The 22,483-nt window shown below is 41.8% G+C and overlaps 1 protein-coding gene across 8 annotated transcripts in view; it reads left to right on the forward strand.

Moving 5' to 3' along the window:
• The window catches only part of LOC119170408 (E3 ubiquitin-protein ligase TRIM33), a 143,721-nt gene extending 121,883 nt beyond the window's left edge, over window positions 1–21,838 (forward strand). For 7 of the 8 annotated variants that reach the window (XM_075875818.1, XM_075875827.1, XM_075875819.1 and 4 more), the window contains 4 exons: window positions 1,494–1,646; window positions 14,631–14,687; window positions 19,229–19,437; window positions 21,487–21,838. In XM_075875818.1, the coding sequence (XP_075731933.1) occupies window positions 1,494–1,646; window positions 14,631–14,687; window positions 19,229–19,437; window position 21,487 (420 nt within the window). In that variant the 3' untranslated portion in view covers window positions 21,488–21,838. The remainder of the gene's footprint in view (window positions 1–1,493; window positions 1,647–14,630; window positions 14,688–19,228; window positions 19,438–21,486) is intronic. The other variant, XM_075875831.1, reaches the window with a different exon arrangement.
• The last annotated feature ends 645 nt before the right edge of the window (window positions 21,839–22,483 follow it).

Here is a 22,483-nt window from a genome sequence, read left to right on the forward strand (position 1 = left end):
GTTTATGCTATCTTTTTTTTTACAATTTCTGTTTTTCTGCAGTAAGAAGCATCATTACGATACTGTAAATAACAAAACTGGAAGAAATTGTGCTACATGGGCCGTTTTCTGATATCCTTGAAAGCATCTTGACAGTTTCACTTTAGTCAGAACGTTACAGAGGTTACATTTGTCTTCTTTTGATGCTTGAACAGGTGTGTTTTAGTTTTCTCAAGTACGTATGTATTTGTTTTGTGTGCAGTAATTCATTTTTGCCATGCTGATATGCATGGGTGGACGCAGAACTTGTTGGGAAGTCTTGTGGTGCACGTCCCTCCAGACAGCCAATAGTTGAGCCCCGGCATTGGGGCTTTTGATAGCAGATAGCCACTGGCCCCCATTCAGTTGGATGCCTCATAATGAAGGGCAATCCAAGAGCATATGGTCCGGGCTAGCGAAGTCGTTGCAGTGCCTCCAAAAGCTACCGGGACGTGTATCGGGATAAATCTTTTGCAATAAAGACGGGCTGGAATATGAATTTGTCTGCAATCATCTGGGAGCTAATCATCTGGGAGCCTGCACTCTGTGTGACCTTTAGTGAGGAAGAGAAAAGTGTCTCCTTTCTACCTAGATAAATATGATGGGTAATTTCATTATATGTGGTCAGTTTATCTCTGTTCTCTACCGCTGTGGGCTGGTGGAGAATGAGTTTTGCATGCTCGCGGAAATCGAGACCTCGCACCTTGGAGTGGGCCAGCTCGTTCATGTGCAACCACGTGAGGGTGTGGGTGGCCGTGCTTTTGCAGTCGAGGATGCGACAGGCTTGCTTACACTTGGTGCCATCGCTGAAGACACCGATGGGGTGCTTTTTTAAGGAACTTCAGACTCTATGATTTAACCTGCCTGGCTTTCCTTATTAGTTATTTAAGAAGTTCAACCAGACAGAATTACTAGTTGCCTAAATGTAGCTAGCCTTCAGCAAAAGCTTCCTTTTATTTGTGGTAATCACAACTGGAGCACTTACATGAATGGACTTGATTAGGCATCTTGAACGTGTTGTAAATGAATACCAGCTCGCTCAAAATGCTCGTTTTATTTTTCCTCTTCATCCTTGTCCCACTCTTACCTCTGAAAGTGCTATATTCCTCTTAATGCATTTAGTGTTGTTTTGTAATGCAATTTTTCTTCCTCCCCTCTTCTTTTTTTCTCTTTTTTGTCAGCTCCACGCTTGCACGTTTCTATAGACTTTGTGTTATTTTGCAAACATTCCTTGGTTAACTTAAACACGACTCACAACCTCACAGTACTCTACTGAGAAAACTTCATCCATCTTTGTAGTGTACTCTTTACATACTAGGTATGTTCTTATTCCGCCAACTTTCCATAGCATCATTAAGAAAGAGTACAACCACATGGTCAAGCTACTCGCTATAGGAGCTGTGTCATTCTGCTCATTTCCTCTACGATAACTAAAACACTGAATCGTACGGCATCTGATAATGGACGTGTTCCAGGTGCCCAACTACTACAAGGTGATCACTAAGCCCATGGATCTGACGACAATAAAGCAGAAGCTCTCGCCATCACACTTCAATCACTACGAGGATGTGCCCGAGTTCCTTGCCGATGTCAAGCTCATCTTCAAGAACTGCTACACCTTCAATCATGTGAGTTGCGTTTCGTTTTATTGCTGTGTCTTTTGTCCAAGTTTTCTACTAGACAGCTAGAGGGAACTCTGGTGCTGGGGGTTGCGGACTCTTCGAGCAAAATGGCTCCACCAGCAGGGGATGGACGAGTGCTGTGTGGATTTGCCTAAAGGACATCTTTGTGACTTGCAGAATTTATATATATATATATATATATATATATATATATATATATATATATATATATATATATATATATATATATATATATATATATAATTGTTGAAGATGCAGCAGTTAGTGTTAGCTCAGCTAATTCCAGTTGGGTGCAAATTCTTTTTTTTTTGTTTTTTTTTTGTTTTATTCAGGGGGAGTGAGTTCTAAGAGAAATAGAAGATACATTATTTCTTTGGTTTATAGGAGGATACAGGCTAATAAAACATCATAAAATAATGGCTTGAAGTCACAGATGCAATGTCCACAAACATCTACTATGATATCCTATATCTCCCATAGTATTCGCACTACGACAGTGCCAGAGTTCTGTCTGGTATAATTAGACAAAAATGCTGTTTGTTTTAACACATTTTTTCCCTTTCTTCTGTGCTTTCTCTTGTAACTCATTCTACGCTTCGCCATCTTGGTGGTTGGGCTGTCCTTCGCTATTGGTGTGGCTGCATAAGTTTACCTCACCATTGACTGCCTGGCCTCGACAGCTTGTGGTGCACAGCGAACTGCTGTTGTACAAGAAAGTTCAGGATAAAGTACCTGTGGCTATAATTATGTTCTGATTCCACAATTTGAGAAGTGAAGATTTTCATATCCCAGGCCTAAAATTGTAGATGTGTGTTGAAGAAGCTCACTTGGGCAGAATTGATGTGATCATCAAAACTCCTAGAGCAAGGTGGTATAATACCAGTGGGGCGTTCCAGGACACAATCTACCCAAATCGCACCCTCAAATACATTTGTTGAAAAGTTTATACGTAATGGTGACACTTTCTCGAAATTTTGTCTTAAATCTGGACACTTGTATACCTCTTCCCCTCACTTCTTGTGTTTTGCTAGCTGCTAATGTCGTGCATGATTGCTCAATCCTGGGTGTCGTGCAAACCAGCTAAGTGAGGCAACACTGAGCGGCCAGCGATCTATGTAAACACAGTCATGATCTCTAGCATGTATAAGCAGTTGTCTTCACGTCGCTGTAATCATTCTTTCTTGCCCATCTTGTAATTTCTTTTTGTTTCTTAAACAATAATTTTGTCATTGTCATGCAATCATCTTCACACTCCCATCATCGTCATGCCATCATCGCTAAGCTGCCACCATCTTATGGTCATTTCTTTGTTGACATGCTTTCATTGTCATTATCAATCTGCCATTGTCACTTCAATATTGTCATCGGCATGTGTCATTCTGTCTTCATTCAAGCCTCTCTTCCCCATCACTTGTCTCACAGCTTCGCTGTCTAGTTTTACAAGCCTCACCTCTTTTTTGCAATCTGTTAGATCTAGCTGCTTACTTAGCAGCTAGATCTAACACAATTGTAATGAAGACTATGAGGTAGTCAAATTTTTTGTTAACTTCATTGTGGTAGCATGACGACACACCTGAAGACACGAGACATTCAAGAGTGGGTGCGGATTGGCTCAACTATTTGACAAGAGTATGATTTTCTGCAAGGCTTGAGGATACGAGCAGCTTCATGCCTGAACTTTAGTGCAAATATCCATGAGCTTGTTCAGAATGGTAAAAGAATGGTAAAAGTTGCAAATAAACGGAAATATTTAATGTGTACAGAATATTCTTGTGACAATATAAAGCGATATGTGAAAGATTTCTTAAAAAAACATCGCTGATCCCTCTTTCTAGGAAGCGGTATAACACGAAAGTAAAACTTGTTTTTACAGAGGTAGTTAAGCGTTTATTGTGCATTGTTTCACCACAAGTGCGAAGGAATAAATGCTACAGCAACAAATTGCAAAGTCACGCAAAGGACACCAAGTAGCTCCAAACTTGCAACGCACACCTCAAGAAGAAAGCATGCACGAAATGAGCATACATAGAACGAGTGCGGACTACGACCGTCACAGCTCGACACTTAAAGCACGCTGCTCAAACAGAAAGATGCACGAAACGAGCGCACAAGTATGCACAGGACTAGTGCGAACAACTGTATGAGCATTGGCTCCTTTCCTAAACACGGCCGTGGCAGCAAGCAAAGTGACCTTTGTGCTCTTCTAAATGAAGAGTCTGATTAGCGTGCGCGCAGGAGAGACCACACTTCATGAAGGCGGCACTTGCCGTATTTACTCGATTCTACCGCACCCTCGATTGTAACGCGCACTCGGTTTCCATGACAAAAAAAAAAAAAAGTAAGACATCGATTGCAACGCGCACCCATTTTTCTTGTTGGCCCGCACGATCACACTACTTGGGAAAATGACTCCTTTCGGGAGCGTCTTTCGTTTAAATATGAGGTACGGGAGAAGCTTGTGCCTATCTGACGTACAATGGAGCATTGCCGTCACTCTTGTTTTACCATGGCCCGATGTCAGCATGCGAACTTGCTTCGCCCTCTTCTTCTCGACGGTTGTGGTGCCAGGCATGTCGAAGTAAAGATGCGTCTGATCGGCATTCCCGATTTGCCCAGGCAGGTAGCCGTTGTTGTGCCGCAAATTTAGGACGAACCTCTGAAAACTGTGAAGCTTTTCTTCGTACTCCTCCGGCAAGTTTTGGCCCATGCCCGTTCGCTTTCGGAGGGAAAAGCCTTTCCTCTTCAGACAGTTAGTTAGCCAGCACCTGCTCGCTTTAAACTGGCTTCACGTTAGCCCTTTTTCTTAAGCTAACTGCATAGCCCGCACTGAAAGCAGTTCTGTCGTCACGGGCCGCTGTGCCGCTCGCTGCTCAAGCACATACTCAGCGAGCAGCTCTTCAATTTGCGGAAACCAACCCTGCTGTGGTCCACTGAAGCCTTTGCGTGAATCTTTGCTGTCGACAATCTTCGGCTTTTGTTACCGCCAGTCCTGCACGCACGTTTCGGGAACTCCGAACCACCGCGATGCGGCCCGATTTCCGTCTGTTTCGGCATACGCGATGAATTTTGTTTTAATAGCGGCATCGTGGTGCACCCGACGAGTTTTTGGAGTCGGCCCTTCCATGTCATCGATGCTAATGAACTACAAGATGACGAACTCCTCAGCACACGTACGAAGTGCCGCACAAGGGAAACACATAGGCAGAAATGGCCGACGCGCCATGCAGAAGCACGTCGGGGGCGGCCATTTTGGAAATGCCGATGGCAATAGAATGACCGTATTCATTTTTTTTTTTTTTTCGCACTCGATTTTAACGCGCATGCGATTTATGAACTCGCTTAACCGGAAAAAAGGTGCGCATTAGATTCGAGTAATTACGGTATTGAAACGCGAGAGGTGACGACCGTTAGAGTGTGCCAAACACTATGCCAAACGCAAGCCGCTCGCGCCATCTCGCCACTGCTGATGAAAATGCGCTAAAGTTTGAGCTCTGAGGACTGCCAAATGGTATATGGTGTATGTAAATGGTTTGCCGTTAGCATGTTTGACAGCTGACACCTAGTGGCCTAGCGGATAGCACTGCATGCTCCAGATTGTGAGGTTGCTGGTTCGACGCCCCACGACAGAATTTTGGGTTGCTATATATTCATATACGTGACGGGAATATATCAGTGAAGACATGGCAAACTCCGGCATAAAACACCTTCATGTTGAAAGGCAGTTTGCTAGTAGAACTTTTTCATGCTGAACTGAAGAATGGCTTGACTGCGTACCATTGTTGCACTTGCCAGTTCAAAAATCACTCAGTGATGATGAGGCTTTGCAACTGCCACATTTTTTAAAAAGTCTATGCTCTCAACTTTACTCTTCATCTTCAGTTCATTGCAATGTCCGATGTTATTAATGAACACTCATAAGGTATATGTACGCTGCTTAGAAGAAGTGCAGACCATCACAAACATTCAGGTCATCTCCAGGCATATGCGTGGAGAGGGGAGAAAAATAAAGGCACACACACACACACTGGACGAGTTGATCTTGTTATCAGTCTTTCTTTGTAAATATACGCTCCATGAGTTCAGCTTGTCTTCTGTCCTTGACAGAGTGCTGCGTTTAGTTAGTTGGTGCATAGTTTACGGAGAACCTGTGAACTTGTCGGTACAGGCTCGGGTTAGTCGCACATTTCTTAAATACAAGACGCATGCATTGCTGGCATAGGCATGACTTTTATGGCCCCTACAACTGCAATATCACTGAAGTAGTATGTCATAAACGAACTGGCCAATCACAGTCAACTTTGCTGAAGTAAAATTTTGTTGGGAGATGTTAACATTGTTGGGTATTCTAGCATGAAAGGCAACTTCTACAATGCACTTATATTGGCTCATTCTCACCGTACTATCTATCACGGCAGTAATGCATGTATGCTGATTTGAAGGTGCAATTATCTTCACATGTTCTGTTCCTTAGTATTAAGACACTTCGAGTAACACAGTGATAAAATGACATCGTTTCTCTTCTTTGGATAGGTGCTTTATTGACTGGGCTGTATTTTTAGAATAAGGAGTAATGAAACTTCTGTTGGGCCTAGTTGGTACATAGCATTAATTGAAACTTTGCCGTGAGCCAGGGCGGGCCTGCACCAGTGCTTGTCTCATATATTCTTTGTGATGTGTTCTGGTTTGCGCTGAAATTTTCTCCTTAATCAAATGTGCTTGCTCGGTTACTGGCAGGAATTTCCAACTTTCTTCGTTTCTGTCTGAAACAGTCCTGTTGACAGAGGTAACGCAGATAGAAGTAGCCTTCTTTTATGGCCGCATAAATTTCTTGTTACTCCGACTCAATTGCTCATACAATCGTCATCGAAGTTAATATGTGTCAACATGAGTAGCCTTACCCTATCGAAGTTAATATGTGCCAGCATGAGTAGCCTTGCCCTACATAGAGCTGCGAGTTATTGTGTGCAAAAATATGGATGCAAAGCAATTTCATTATTCATTACACGAAATTGTGTGCAATTAACCCGATGATTCCTTGAAGGAAGAGAAAGGGGGCTCATGCATGCACATCTGGGTGTCGCAAATGTACAACTATCGCACACAAACACTTCTACCATTTTTTTCTTATCATTCTCCCCTCTTCTAAATAAATTTTTGTCTGTCACTCTCTTCTAAAGTTTTGAATTAAGCAGGTTTGATGAAAGCCTTGGCCAGATTAAGCAGTTCTGAAATGAAGTGGAATCTTGATTGACCAGCCGAAATTTGGGATTCCTTATCTTTAACCACTGTCTTAATAGTTGTTTTTAAGGATGGCATGTGTGATATTAATACATTAGGCCTGTGTGAAAACGACACATTCAGTGTTCCATGACCTTGCATATTTTATGTCGCAATGTGTGAAATTATTTATGTAAGTACATAACAAGATAGCACTCACAAATTAAAAGTAATATTGTCTACTAGTATTTCGAAAAATTTTGGTGAAAAAGGACTTCTGACAAGTATGAATTGAATTTATTGTGCCTTGTAGATTGATAATTTCTGGGTATACTTTACGAATTTTGGTTGTAATGGAAATAATTGAGTTTTGGGTTATACAGTGTTTGTTATCACATCTGAATAATGTGCAGTTTTAGGCCTATAGTAAATGTCTTATTGCAGTGGGAAAAGTGGCTAAAAAGCTAGGCATAATGTTAATTTTCTTTTCTCAAAGCATTGTGGTCCTTCATAAAAAGAATCGTCATCATTGACTCAGTTGCATTTTACTAAGCTGATGTCCATGGTACCAATAAGGAATAAGGAACCTATGATTCAGCTGCACCCCCCCCCCCCCTTATGTGTCGTTTTATGAGTGGTAGTATTTAAACAGACCTGCTGAAGCATCGAAAGTGTCTCGTTATACAAATCTATCCTGCTGAATGAAGCTGCGATGCTCTAACAATACTTGGCTAACCCGCTGCTTTACTTGCTTGTACTGAAATGCATGCTGATTCGGCTTTGTTAGCTTTTGGTGTAATGAGAATGCATTTTCTTTACTTGCCCTGAACCATGCATTTGTCGATGCAAGGTTGTGTGCATTAGAAAACTAGAGAGAAGTGTCAACACCCAAGCATTGTAGTTGTGAAACATTGACTTTTTGCCCTGATGCACTTTTCATGTTATCAAAGCGGTACTTTGCATAGCAAGGTATGTAAACAGGTAGGCAGACAAGTAGGCATGATAATTGATGTCTCTTTCATTATTTTGAACTGTGTATGAATGTACAGAAGCCAGAAGCTCTAAGTTCAGCTTTCATAGCTGAGGTCTAGTGTGTGAAATTTGTTTGCAGTATGCTGTACCTGATACCTTGTACTGAAATTTCTGTAAGTACTGTACAGTGTCACATGCATAGAATGCATTTACGTTTATGCGCCAACAGCACTTGGTCTCAAGTATTTTGTGCCTAAACAGCGTCCTTCAGTTATGATTTTCATTTGTTTATAAACAAGAAAGATGGGAGCGATTGGAAGTCACTGAAAGTGATTTGGAAGTTTGTTGATTACAGTTTAACCTGGATATAACAAAATAATTTCTGAAAAATTTTGTTATAAAGAGTATTTCGTTATATGCAGGTTGGGCATGAAAATTTGAAAGATAAACGCGCAAATTAAACAAAAGGAGTACCGAAGGCAGAGCTTAGCCAAAACGCTTATTTAGCAGTAAAAAACTGCGTTAATATTGCGATAGCAATTATGTGGACACTCTCGCCAGTTTTCGTCGTCGCTTCCATGTTCCGTAACAAGTCCTGATTGAGAATAAAGCCCTGCGCATCGTAACTTTTACGAGGGAGTAAAAGTGCGCAAGTAATGGTGGGGAATTGAAAAATTTCATTATAGCAAGGAATTTGTTACATGCAGGTTTATTACAAATAGGTTTAACTATATAATTAAATTGTAAATTTGCACTTCTAGGCTAAAGAAGCTGATTACACATTTTAGGTGATCATTTCCATTAACAAATACTTAGCATAAACAGGTGATAAGAACAGAAAACTACATAGTATAAATTTTGAAATATTATCTGGTTGCACCATCAGCATTAAGTTTACATGCATTAGTGATGTTCAGTTACTGTGCCCACACTTTACAGTTGTACTGTTGCCATGTGATACATTATTAGTTTTACCCCTCCTTGCATTTTATTGTTTATCACGCCTTAGCATGAACAGTGCATCAGTTTGAAAGGATTGTGCACAACCTTGCAATAATTGTGGAAAATAGAACACTTTGAACATGTCAACTGCACTGTGCTGGTGTGTATGCTAGTGCCTGATTGTCACCGCAACTTCGAATTTCGCCAGGAAAGCAGAGGCCATGTCTGACATAAAGGGCAGAAAATTTTTTGTTTAATTATATTCTTGAGACACCAGCACGGTTCACTTGCTGCATTGCATGCTTGGAGGCATCCCACACTGAAAAATTTTGTTGTACAATGGTGGAAACCTAGGCACCTGTAAAAATAATAATAATAATAATAATAATATTAATAATAATGGTTTATTTCCACAGATACACAGTTGATTGAGGGGTGAGAATGAAAGCAATTATCCCATTGACTAAGTTCTGACCCCCCTATGAGCCCAGTTTGTTAGATGTAGCCTTGTGCAAATATTTGAATGCTTCGAGTATTTGAACGAATATTATAGCACTCAGATTTGCTTTGATTGGAATGTAAATTAGTGAAAATTTCCAAGTACTCGAAATGAACGACGAGGTGAATATTAGTGCACGGCTAACCTCTTGTAAAGGTAGTTCCACTGCAGTGGGACTGTGCTAAGCCGTGAAAGCATCTACCTAAATGTATATTATGGCACATGTAACCCTCTTTCAAGGTGATCTCGCTGCACTCAAGAAGTGCTTACCCATGAAAACATTTATCTATGGGAAATATGCTCTGCCACATCAAGGATAAATGAACATATTATCCTCAAATCAATTCATCATTTTTTTAAGTTTAAAAGCTTGTCATTCCATTTTATATACCCTAAGAATATTAGACTTTAACACATAACCTATTTTACATGTTATCACTGGCGTTCTAATCCAAGTCAAATCCTCATACGATTCAATGTTATTTCCACTTCCTTTAAACAAAAAAAATGCACGTGTACAGGCCTTTTTTCAATTTTTTAAAAATAATTGTGCTGGTTAGTTAGGTCATGAGAATGCTGTTCACTTTTCTTTATATGTTATGTCTTTAATTCGAAATAATTTGATCGAAATAACTATTCTCTCGAAATTCTCTTTGAACCTAAAATTCACTATTTGCACAAGCTTAGCTAGATGGAAGGCGGAGAAAGGAGTTGCACGTCTTTCTTTCTTTGTGTTCGTGTCTGTGCTGTGCTTGATTTTTTGCATCGCTTTAGCAGTGTTGTACCACCGTGTGTGCGTGCATCATAGCCCATCGCACGTGCATGCACCTGTAAGTTTTCTTTGTTTTTGTGTTCAAGGGGTATTCTTGTGCCCCCCACCTTTTTTTTTTCTTCCCTTTCTCCCAAGGTCAAGTCTGGGGTGAGCATCCTTCTTCCCTTAACTCTGGTGTTGAGAGCGGGTGAGACGGAGGCTGGCTCCTTGCAGTGCCAGTCGACGGCGTGCCTTTATACATTTTTTTAATTCGTCTTAGTCGTACTCTAGACAGCTCTTGGCACTGGAATGGGGCATTCTTTTCTGGCCATTATGCCGAAATTTGCAATCATAAAAGGTTCCACAATAAATAGCACAGAAAAACGTAAGCAGTCAAAAACATACCACAACTAATATTTTTCTTTGTGGTACAGTTTTCTAGGAGTGTACAAACTTGCACTTTTTCGATTCAGTGCAGTAATACATTAGCACATTAGCAAAGCCACATAGCAATGACATTACTAATTATTGCCGCCTGCCACTCTCATCCTATTTACGCACAGGCAACACGGAACCCTTGCATGCAGTTTAGCTCTGCAACTGCCAGGGAATTGGGGGTTTTATGTCATAAACTAGCGCCAAGAATTCATTTTGCAATTCTGAACCATCCAAAGAGCGGCTGTTGATGTGAAAACTATAATAACACAAGAACCACACTTGTGGTGTCCCTGTCAACTCTTGTCGTTAGGCTTAGGAACCTCAAAATTGAGGCCTTACGTAATGAGCAGTTGTGGTGAGGTATCGGGTGTTGCAAGTGCCCCTCCAGAAGCATTATTAGGTAATGCGGTAATTGTGACAAGGCTTTCACTGAAGTAGCCAGCCTGAACCCACCACTGTAGCTCGGTCACTGCATCATTACACCACTATGCCCATGGTTGCAGGTTTGATTTTGACTGCGGGCGCTTTATTAAGATGGTCATAAGATTCACGAGCACATAGGTACTTAAATTTAGCTGCGCACTGAGAAACCTTTAGTGGTAACAACTATATCCGGTGCCGCCAACCACGTGTCTTGTAGTCAAGTCGCTGTCGCTGCACATAAAAACAAATAAATGAGTTGTAGCTCGTTCCACAAACCAATGACTGAAATTCTCAAGTTGTGTAGTGGGGCCATGCAATAACTACTACTTTCCAAAACTCAGTTTTGGACTTCGTTTAATACGAACACTGGCACACATTTTTCTAGCACTGTGCACAATACCTAGCACGCTAAAAATAGCTGTGCCAATGCAATCATTCTATTGGTTCACGATTGAACATTTTGCATACATATTACAAGTAGGTAGCTTGGTGGTCTGTACTTAAGGATGAATGTAATGATTCTTTGCCTTGTGGGCCTTTGTGATGCAAATATTAGCAGAATGGCACTGCTTTATGGCAGCCTTTAATCAGCTCGGCCTGGTTGTGGCTATTCCAAATACTAGAGCTGTGTGAATGTTCAGAACACAAATTCGAGACAAATTTTCTGTATTCATTTCATCAAGTCACATGGTGAGAAGATCGTGTTCAGCATTCGGTTCATTTGTCTGTGCTTCTTGGAACGAGATAATCAACGCGGGCCTCCACAAGACTGATGGCCCAACAAAATATTTGCGGTTCAAGCTGAGGTGGCGGGAGGATGCGATCTTGGCATTGCTGTGGCAATAGTGCGTCTTGAATTTTTCTCAAGTCCAAAAAATTTTTGCTAAGTAATATTATTTCATGATATGCTTCTTGGCACCCATGTTGGGCTTTCGTGTCGCGGTCACTCTGTTCACACAGCTCTAGTGAAAACCTCCTCCACCTGGCATCTCTGAGCTCTCACTTCCAGTTCTTCCCAAACTGTCCTTTTCTCTTTTATTTCTGTTGCTGTCAAATCAGCCTTCTGTGCAGTAATTCTCTTTTATGAAGCATCTTATCACACTTTCTATTGAATGCATTGTTTGCAGCTTTGTTTTTCTGTTGTTTTGTGCATGTATGTGCATATTGCCCAACTATAAGGTTGAATATCAAGCGGTACCACCAGTGCCCCACCACAGTGGTCTAGTGGCTAACGTACACGGCTGCTGACCCGCAGGTCGCAGGATCAAATTCCGGCTGCGGCGGCTGCATTTCCGATGGAGGCGGAAATGTTGTAGGCTCGCGTGCTCAGATTTGGATGCACATTAAAGAACCCCAGGTGGTCGAAATTTCCGGAGCCCTCCACTACGGCATCTCTCATAATCATATAGTAGTTTTGGAACGTTAAACTCCACATATCAATCAATCGGCGGTACTAGCAGTTGCTGATAAGCACTGAAGTATGTGTTTGAAAAGACGGTCATGTTTTATTAGCATATTTAAGAGCAACGCAAGGAGCAAGACAAAATCATGGGAACACAAAGACCGGCGCAAAATTATGAGAACGCAAGGACCGGCGCCCGTCCTTGTGTTCTCATAATTTTATGTCCCTTATTTTCTTTTGCGCTGTTTTCAACTGTGAACTCACACCAACTCGCTTAACTGTCAGTTCTACTGAATGTTTTAGAATGTTAGGCCAAATTTTAAAGCTTGTCCAGCATTGCCCATGATTATTGGCTGTAAGTGTGAAAAGTCCTTACTGATGCAGACGCCACATAGTGTGTTGATGAATTAAGAAGCAAGAAACTGACCATTAAAGCCTTGTATGGCAACTCAAAGAAGCGACAGTCGAGACTCTTCTTGCTATAACATCAGTCAGAAGGACCGTCCACATAGAAGGATGTGGATGTGTTCATCAACAGACATAGGTGAAGCAAATGTGTAGGGCAACGTAGTTCTCATCTTCTTTCCAACTTTAATTGAAATTTTCTAAAGTGTTTTTCAAGATTGTGTAAGCTTAGGTTCTATTTAATTAAAGGCCTTCCCTAGAATTGTGCCATGTTGATCTTGAAGTCGCAAGTCCAATCCACTTTTCTTATCTGCTTTGTCTGTTGCCTTTATGTGGACCCCCAAAAAAAGCAGTTTTTTTTAGTTTTAAGGTATTTATCACTCAAACACTGTGGCAGCATGACATAATAATTTCTGGATCTATAACTTGCGTGCACAGCATAGAAATTTAATATTTAAAAACCCACAAGCTCTAGTAGGGGAAACAGCCATTCTTGTAGCATTACACCATATTAGCGTGAGTGTCGCGCACTTCGGGTGAGGCCCCGCCGATCCAACACCGACGTGCGGCAGACTCACAGGCTTCCACTTTACGCTTCGGCCTGCGACGCCTGAAAAGCCTCGAAGTGGCACATTTTGAATTTATTTGCGGGTTGGTCGACCCGTGCGGGGTTGCACGTGTGGGGATGTGTGGGCCTGACCGATGCACTCATAGAGCAGACACGGAGTTTGATTACACACAAACAAGCATTTAATTGAAACAGGGGCAAAGGCAGGAGATCACAAAAATAACAAAGGAAAAACTGATACGCGCGATAGAAACAACAGCTATATAACAAAATGTGCTAAAAACACTACAACAGATACAGGCTAAAGACAAATATGCGGAAAGTTAAACTAATGACATGAATCAAAGGAGATACAAGGCAATAATTACAGAATGCTCATGGTGGCGCTTTTGAATTTCAACGTGCGACGCAGCGCACCCTACAAATATTTAAAAAAAGGCTGGTTAAAACAATTTAACAGTTTAAAAAAAGTCACAATAAAAAGTTCCATACGGACCAGGCCAGCTCTTGGTGCACGTAGGGGAGTTGACGGGTGCTGCTGAAGGTCTCGCCGGCTTGGCAGACGACGAGGGTGCCCGAAATTGCAGCCGTCTCAATACGTTGCACGGGTCACTCCATGCTCGTCGCCTACGCGAGACTCGCGACACCGACGACCGCACTTGTTGCTGGCTGTACGTCAACTGGCCTTCCGATGCAGTTCAAACCTGCTCAGGGGCGTACACGTGCTCCCGTCTCATCTGGGAGTAATTTTTCTTGTTTAGATCGTCGGTGCCCCTTCCGGTACTGGTGCAGGGAAGACGAGCCGGCGCCACGCTGGGTCGTTATAGTCGCCGGATCTCGTCCCCCAACACAAAAGCGCCCTTCCTTGGAAGGTGGGGCCCGCGTATGCTCCAAAAATTGGAGTCGTTTGTGACAGTGAGCCAAGGGTGGTTACTGCATGAGCAGTCATCCATTAGCAGTGAATGCTGTTAGTGGCGATACCAGTGGTGTAAAAATGAGTGTACGTGTAAGTTGTATAGGCTGGTGTGAATCAATGTGTCCCCTCCAAATGAGTTGTGGATGTGCTTTTTATGTAATGACATTTTGTGTTAGCACATGTTCATCCAATCTGCGACAATGTGGCTTCATTCAGTTTCACAAAGTCACAATGTCTTAATACGCTTTAACCACGCTCTCACTGCCACCATGGTCATTGTAGGAAGGCTAAACCATATAACTTATGGTTTGCATTTACATGATGGCTGAATCTTGTACACAACATTGCTTGTGTTGTTTTGAGCTAGTTTAATAAGTTACCTTGAACATATTCCTTTCTTTTTCTTGCCACGTCTCTGGTCTCATAACAAATGCAGAAGGCTATTGATGGTTATAAAGTATGGAATAAAGGCAATATCTACAAGGCATTCACAGTAAGTAAAACAGTTTGAAAAAGCTTGGCGGGTCTGGTGAAGGTAAACCATTATGAATGAAAATATAGGCATGTTGAATTTCCAGCGCGAAAACTATGCTGGAATTGTAAAAAGGCATACAAAACTAGTCTGTCTTTTTATGGTTCACGTACATTTTTTCCGCTAAAAAGTCATACACTTTTTCTATCTACAGGCACACATCTATCGTGTAGCTAGCAGAGATGCTGAAAATCAAGTAGTAATCTCATAGCTGTGCATACAGGCATAAGTTTGCTGTCAATCCCATGTAAAATTAACTAAGGCATCTCTTATTCTGACATTATGAATATGTAAAGAGCATGTAGCAAACATGTTTAGGTGCATGGCGAACATGACAAAACTGAGTACAGCAGAAGGGGCACGAATGGTAGCACTGATCCATGTCCCTGATGTTCTACTTCATCTTTGTCATTTTATCATTTTTGCGCTTTGCCTAAACATGCTACCATTTGAACTAGCTCAAGTTTCAATACTGTTGCATGTAGGGCATGCAATAGTATTGCATGCTCTACATGCAATACAAGCCAAAGGCTCTCATACAGGTTTTATTCAAGCGATGTTCTTGGATATATACTGAGATAGCGTGGCTACATATGCACTCGTGTTTTGGGAACACCCATTCAAGTATTTACTTCCAGTGACCTTCATGAATATGCTTTATAGCTCGGAAGAATTGTCAAGATATAATTGGTGCATCATGCTCCAACCTACTGCCTGAACTTTTAATTTAGCAGAATTACCCAAGGTACAAAAATAAAAATAAATGTTCATTGCATGAAGCAGGCAATCAATGCTTGGATGCGTTGTGAAATTAGATGCCTTATGAAAGGTATTCAGCAAAAATGTCATCTTGCATTAGAAAGTAACATCACTTGTCTTCCTCACCATGCATAGCTTCTTCCTGCTTGCAAGTTATGTCTGCTACCAAACAGCATACTATATTTCACAATTTTATTTGTGCTTGCATAGAAAGGAAACACTAAAGTGTACTGCAAGAGTGCATTATGTTACCTATTATTTGTGGTGTTATTGATCCTGTGGATTAGAAACAGGAACAGCACTAAAGACAGCTTTGTGCAATTTGATGCAGGTATGCATTTTATGCAAAAGTTGTTACCATTCAGTAGTCACATATACATCGCAAAGTTTTTGATCAGTATATCGCTGTCATCATTAAGCTAAATTCACTGCCTGCATCTGGATTAGGTAGCTTGTAAAGTCTCGTTTGTATGAAAAGTTCAATTACAAACATGTATGAGCAAGTAATGCTTGAATTGAATGCCTCGTTTATTGCTGTTTTTTTTTTAATCCAAATTGGAAACCAGTGCCCCTTCATTTTCATTCACATATTTTAGCTATCACTTATTCATATCGCACTTTCTCGGCAACATGAGTTAGTCTCTTGAGATCTTAAGCTCCAGAAGCGTGGAAAATAACGAATGAAATTTGTTAATAATTGAGACTGCAAAGTGAATAATAAAATTAATGATGATATTTGCATGAACAAGATGAAGATGCAACGATGTCAATTAGAGAGTGAAACGGTGTAGGCCTTCATGAGCGAAGTTACTTGGAGTTGAATTACGCAGGTCACGTTCTTCGTACAGCAGTCAGCTTGTGGGCTGCTAATTTATTTAGCTGATTTAGTAAAATGTAGTTGGTTCATGCAAAACGAGCATAGTTACATGCAAGACATGTGTAATAATAATAAAACGTGTTGGTTCTCGGGAAATCGAACAAAAGCCAGTTCGACAGCTATGTCCGTTTTTATGTACTACTTTCACACTTTAGTTTTTGAATGTATATCCGAGCATTTGGCTTTAGATGTGTGGAATTTCGTGATAATTAATGAAGCCAGCACACACCGTAGTGTGAAACTTGCAACCAGTTATTTTTTCCCTTGTTTGCTATGGTGCCTCGCTGTGAGGAAATTAAACTTAAATTATCAAGAAATCACCCTCACCTGCACATATATGCAGCATGTTTTGTTCACATGAACTCTGAAAAACTGTAAGGTCATAGCTGCCACAGTATTCATGGTTCATGCTAGCGAGAACACCAACTTAATTAAAGTATTTGGTTGACTTCATCTAATGGTAAGTCACTCATCTAATGGTAAGTTTACCAACCTTGAAAATTCATGCGTATGTACTTTATCAAATCTTTAAAAGTACTAAATTTGGATGAAAAATAAGAAAGCCTGTTTGATTGCTGAAGTTGTTGACGGTTTAATAAATTTTCGCATACTTTGTTTTATATAGAAATGCTATGAACTTTCTGTTTTGTAGTCGCAGCTAGAACAACCTATGCCTCAGCCAAACAGAAATGAAAGATGTAATCCCCAAAATAAAGTTGGCAACAATTTCAATTTGGTTCTTGATTTATTATTGCTTATATAAGTTGGTATTATTGCATCATGGGTAGGCATTATCAATTAATAGGTAAAAAACTAGACTTTGAATAAAATTACTCTGTGACTGGATTTTAAAAGATGCATGCAAGTAAAATATTATGGAATAATACAAAATTATCTAGTTACATATTTAAAAAATACTGGTTTCAATATTTTTTGGTTTCAGCGATATTAAAAAAGCCAAGTGTTTTATTGAAAAGGCCTTGAAAGTTCATAGGCGTGAGTTTTACTGAAGTTTCCAAAAAGACGCAATTACTTGTTGGAGCAATATAGCTCGAAACTTCGGAGGTTGCTCTCTAGTAATGTCCATTGCTATCACACTTAATTTGTTTTCAATTGTTTTACTTGGTTTTCGCGCTTTCAAGCTAATAAGTGTAGATTGTTTAATTCGTGCTTATCTAGCTCTTGCACGTGACGGAAACTGCGTGAGCAGTGTAAACGGTGTGTACTACGAAATAGAAGACTGTGATGAAATGTTGTGATGGGCTTTTCACCAGTTCATCAACACTTACCTTTATGTATCATTTTGCCAGAATTGGTACACAGTGTATGTATATTATTGATTGATAGGTAAAGGACTATATCAGAAAATGGAGTGAGGGCAAAGAATATCAGTTATATATGGCTCCCTTTAACGCAACTCTGCATCACCTCTTAAGCTTTTACCGATTTCCAGATCTATTTCTCAAAGGACAATTTTAAGATTGTCTGGGCTCACAAGTTCCGACAAAAGTAGATCAGCTTTTACGCAATTAGCCCTGATTATGTACACGTGCGTGCTCCTGTACACACACACTCGCGCATATGAGGCACATACATTAAGGGCCCTTTAATATTGTCTAAGCGTGGTCAGAAAACGCTGCAGTAGTACAAGCTCCTGTGAACACACGATCCAAACATAGCACCGCAGCACGTGGCCCACAACTTACAATCAGTTTTCAAAGTTTAACGACCGTCCTATACATTCGAATTCACAGCCATTGACTGATACGAGCATCACGGCTACATAGTTGATGTGGGTGCTGTGAGAGGCGGCCATGTGCTCCCACGCGCGCACTTGTAGTCGCATTGAAAGTAAGCCACACGTTCAAAGGGTGGAATAAAGGAAAAGTGCTCAAAGGGCATGTGACATTGCTTCTTTCCCACATGCCATTCCTACATGCTTAGCTTCCAGCACATTCATAGGGATGAGACAAGAAAGAAAGCAATGGGCCTTTTCCTAGTTCAAAGAGCACCTTAGGTGGAGATTGCCAAAATCAAAACTGGTGGCCCCAGGACTTCGAAATTGTCCGCCCCATGCTTAGTAGGCAAATAGATGCCTGCATTCCCGCCCCTTTTTGTGGAAACATTAGGATGTTTTTGACAGCGATTGTCACTTGATCAGCACCTGTCGTCGCGTTTTGGCCACCAAAAATTATAATGCATGCTTCCTCGAGGCCGGCGTGTGTGTGCAGACTACCTACCCGGAAAAGGCCCATTGCAGTATGGGAAAAATCTCTAACTTAGCTCGTACCTGACAGATTATAAAATTTTTTTTGTGGCAGTGGACTCTGGAGGCAACAAACTCTCTTAATGAATCCATGTTATTGTTACTTGGAAAGGTGTTGCATAAAACCCTTTAAATATTTAGAAATGAATAGGAAAATGGGTAAGATGCAAGCAGTGATCATATTAAAGGGGATGTAAAAAATTCTGCACATGCTAAAGTTATGTAAATAGTGTCAGACATGGCAAAAATTTCAGTTTGTCATCTATTTAAGTTGAAAAGATCATAAATTCTGCCTCCGTCTGTGTGACACTCTTCAAGCCAAGTGCAAAAAATACATTACAGAGGGTGCTGCAACACGTGCGCCAATAGGAAAAATTCGGCCCTGTTCGAGACTGCAAGTAAGCGGCAAGGAACATTTGGCAGAAGGAGACCACTACAATTGCGCCTTGTAGTGGTCTCTCTGTGTTTACACAGTCTTTGCGTATTGCTTGCAATATTTGGATTCCTGGCGTTTGGAAGCACCTGCTCCTTTGTTTGCTCGCTGTACTTGTTCTCAGATGTCCATGAATGCTCACGAGCGTTCCCTCTCTCTTCTCGCAGAAAGAGTCTCAGGTGTGTCAACAGGCACGAACCCTGGAGCGGGACTTTGATGCCCTGGTCCAGCAGTTTTTGCCCGAGCACTACGCTGAACTAAAAGATGCCCAACCTGACCCGCAGCCAGGCTACGAGTCAGACCCCGAGAGGCGCAAGAGGGCCCGCACATCCTCCACATCTTCCTCACCTCCCGAGTCGGCAGTGGTTCTATCCTGGTGAGCCATTGCATGCCTTCTTTATGGATCAAAATTTGGTGCACTTTGGGACAGAAGTTTGTGGGCTGCAGGCATCAAAAGGAAAGCATTGCGAGAAAAGCATTGAAAGTCATCAGCTGAGCTCGGGGATATTCCATGGCATCCTTATTAGAATAGCACGTTTCTCAGCAACGGCCTGTTGTAGCTCATTCCTCTAGTCACGGTTACTGGCAGCACCAATTGTAACCGGAAGGTAGTACAGTGATTTAGGAAGTACTAGCTCTGAAGTTTGTTCAGTTTGCAAGATTTCAGTCCTGGGCTAGTTTTGCAGTCGCCGTGTTTGTGCAAAGGAGAGTGATGCATGATATGTCACTTTCAGTACACTACCTCAACGCCAGAGAGCTGAAGCATATACACCAAATACGGTAAATTGAGGACAAGGTGTCTTGCACAGTCTATCTACCTGTCGACCAGAATATACGTTGAGATTTCAATAAAACGAGCTAAAGTCACCCTTTCTAGCAGATATTTGACAACTTGTGGCATGCGCGTATGTCAGAAGCCACGCACAGTCGTATTCATTTCCAAATTCAATAGCTGGCATATTTTCTTCATCTCACTGGTCGTGTTAATGCGTTAAGTTAGTGAACTACAAACTTCGAATGCACTCGAGTGTGGCACCTTCGGAGCTTCGCTTAATGGCCTTTCCACTGAGTGCTTTGCAGGGGCACAAACCCATCTCATGGCGAATAGTTATGCATATCCGCCAACTCTCCCGAGTTATCCTGGAGTCTTCCGAATTTCGGCCTAATTTTCCGATTGTACGAATGCTATCTCCAATCTCTTGAAAAGTGGCTGCCATAGCTTGTGTGTGTACGTCAGCCTTACCACCTGTGACAGCTGTGGAAGAGCACTCTGCGCTACACTCCCATAGTTCATTGTAATTTGTAACCATACTGTAGAGTACAGCTAAGTATATTCTAAGCACTATGTAGTACTGCACATCTCGTCGAAAACTGTGAGACACGCACGCCATCTTACCGAAGGGAATAGGTACCGTCGGCCAAATATTTAGCTATTGTGCATGAGTGGCAGTTTTTTCTGTGTATCTTTGCTATATGACTGAATTAAGTTTCAGTTGAATTAAGGAGAAGTGTATGCACGATAAACACATGTCAATTTTGTAACTTCGTTCCATAACATGGTGCTGACTGACAAAAAAGTGGCCACTGCGCACAATAGCTATAGTTTTGGCCGACTGCACTCAGCTTTTGTGTGTCTGCATTGGCCCCTGCATTTCACAAGCTAGGCCTACGTCGCTTACCCAGGCGTCAGTTGTGTATTACGTGGTTGTGGTGGCTGCTCGTTCGGAAGGCCGATGGTAGTGTCAAAAGAAAGTCGTTGCCAGTGTTTCTGGACCCGTACACAGCGGAGTTTACATGCTTGTGACTTCACGAAAAGGTGACAAGTACGGATTCTGTACCATGTGCGCCTGTAATGCAAATGTTTTACATGACGGCACAACCGAAATAAAGGTGCACATCGCTTCACAGAAGCATCAGAACTGCATTTTTGCTGCGAAAGGGCATGGTAACATAAGTTTCTTCCAAAAGAGCTGCGAAGACAGTGCGATCCATGCGGAATGCTTATATATTAGACAGCTATAGTTTACTGTTAGCATGATAGCGATGTTAAGGGAATGGCGTTATCATGCAGCAAATGTTCGTTGCGGACAGTGTCATGTAGTTTAGTGGGTTAGCGTTTACGTGGCCCCACTCGAACGGTGGCGCCACCTATTGAAGGGTTGATAAGTCAAAGAACAGAGGAAAGGAAAAGAAAACGAAAATGTTTGCTCGTGTCACTGCGCGAAGCACTGTTCCTTCACTATGCACTGAGCTGGTATGTGTCCAGCTGTAGGTATATTTGAAAGTTGCAGCATTTTTGCAATCCTTAAGTGTGACTTTTTTCATGTTCAGTTTTTTGTCAATTTCAAAACTTTCCTTTTAATGCAAAACAAGTGTTCTTTTCATCTTTTCTCAGAGAGACATTCTCTGTTTTTATCTGTTGCAGATAATGTACAGAAGCTGAAGACATGACCTTTGCAAGGCTTCCATGCAAGCTCCTAGTGAAGCCCCAGCATGCCGCTTTCTTTGACTCTCGATCTGGACATCATGTTCCGCAACTGTTGTGCTTCCCACCATTCAACGAACTGAGCCTATTTATTGTTTCTCGTAACTGCAAAGCAAGTCGGTGAAAAGATTGTGTGTCGTCAGCGTTTTAAGTTGTTCTCCCCCTTGCACATTGTTTGTTTTGTCTGGTGTGTGATGTCCTTGCATTTCTCTTCAGGGTCTAGACCAATCTACATGCATATATATATATATATATACACACACATAAATATAAAAAGTCTTGTTAAACCAAACGCCTTGCAGTCTTGTCTAATTTGCATCCTTGTGCTTCTTAGGGAGCCATTGCAAGCATAAGTGCCCCGCCGTGGTGGTCTAGTGGCTAAGGTACTCGGCTGCTGACCCGCAGGTCGCGGGATCAAATCCTGGCTGCGGCGGCTGCATTTCCGATGGAGGCGGAAATGTTGTAGACCTGTGTGCTTAGATTTGGGTGCACGCTAAAGAACCCCAGGTGGTCGAAATTTCCGGAGCCCTCCACTACAGCGTCTCTCATAATCATATGGTGGTTTTGGGACGTTAAATCCCACATATTAATCGATCAAGCATAAGTAGCTCATCTCCAGGAGCGGATCAAGAGACTCACTTTAGGGGGGGGGGGGGGGGGGGTAGCTTGAAGTAACACTGGAGGGGAAAGGGTCCTGACTTTTGAGAATGTTTTTAGTTAGCTTGAAAACCCTACCATAGTATAAATACTGTTGTTGTGTGCTCACGGTGATCCCACTCAATTGTTCTAGTTGGTGATAGGAGGTGAACGACGAGAGCGCTGGAAAAACAGGAGGGGGGAGGGGATGACACAGGCTTTGGTGGGGTGGGAATCACCTCTACCGCCCCGCCTCCACACTCGTCACTGCTGATCTCAGCATTGTGCATAAAGAGAAAGT

This window comes from Rhipicephalus microplus, chromosome 2, assembly GCF_043290135.1.
Source record: "Rhipicephalus microplus isolate Deutch F79 chromosome 2, USDA_Rmic, whole genome shotgun sequence".
Lineage (NCBI taxonomy): Eukaryota > Metazoa > Arthropoda > Arachnida > Ixodida > Ixodidae > Rhipicephalus > Rhipicephalus microplus.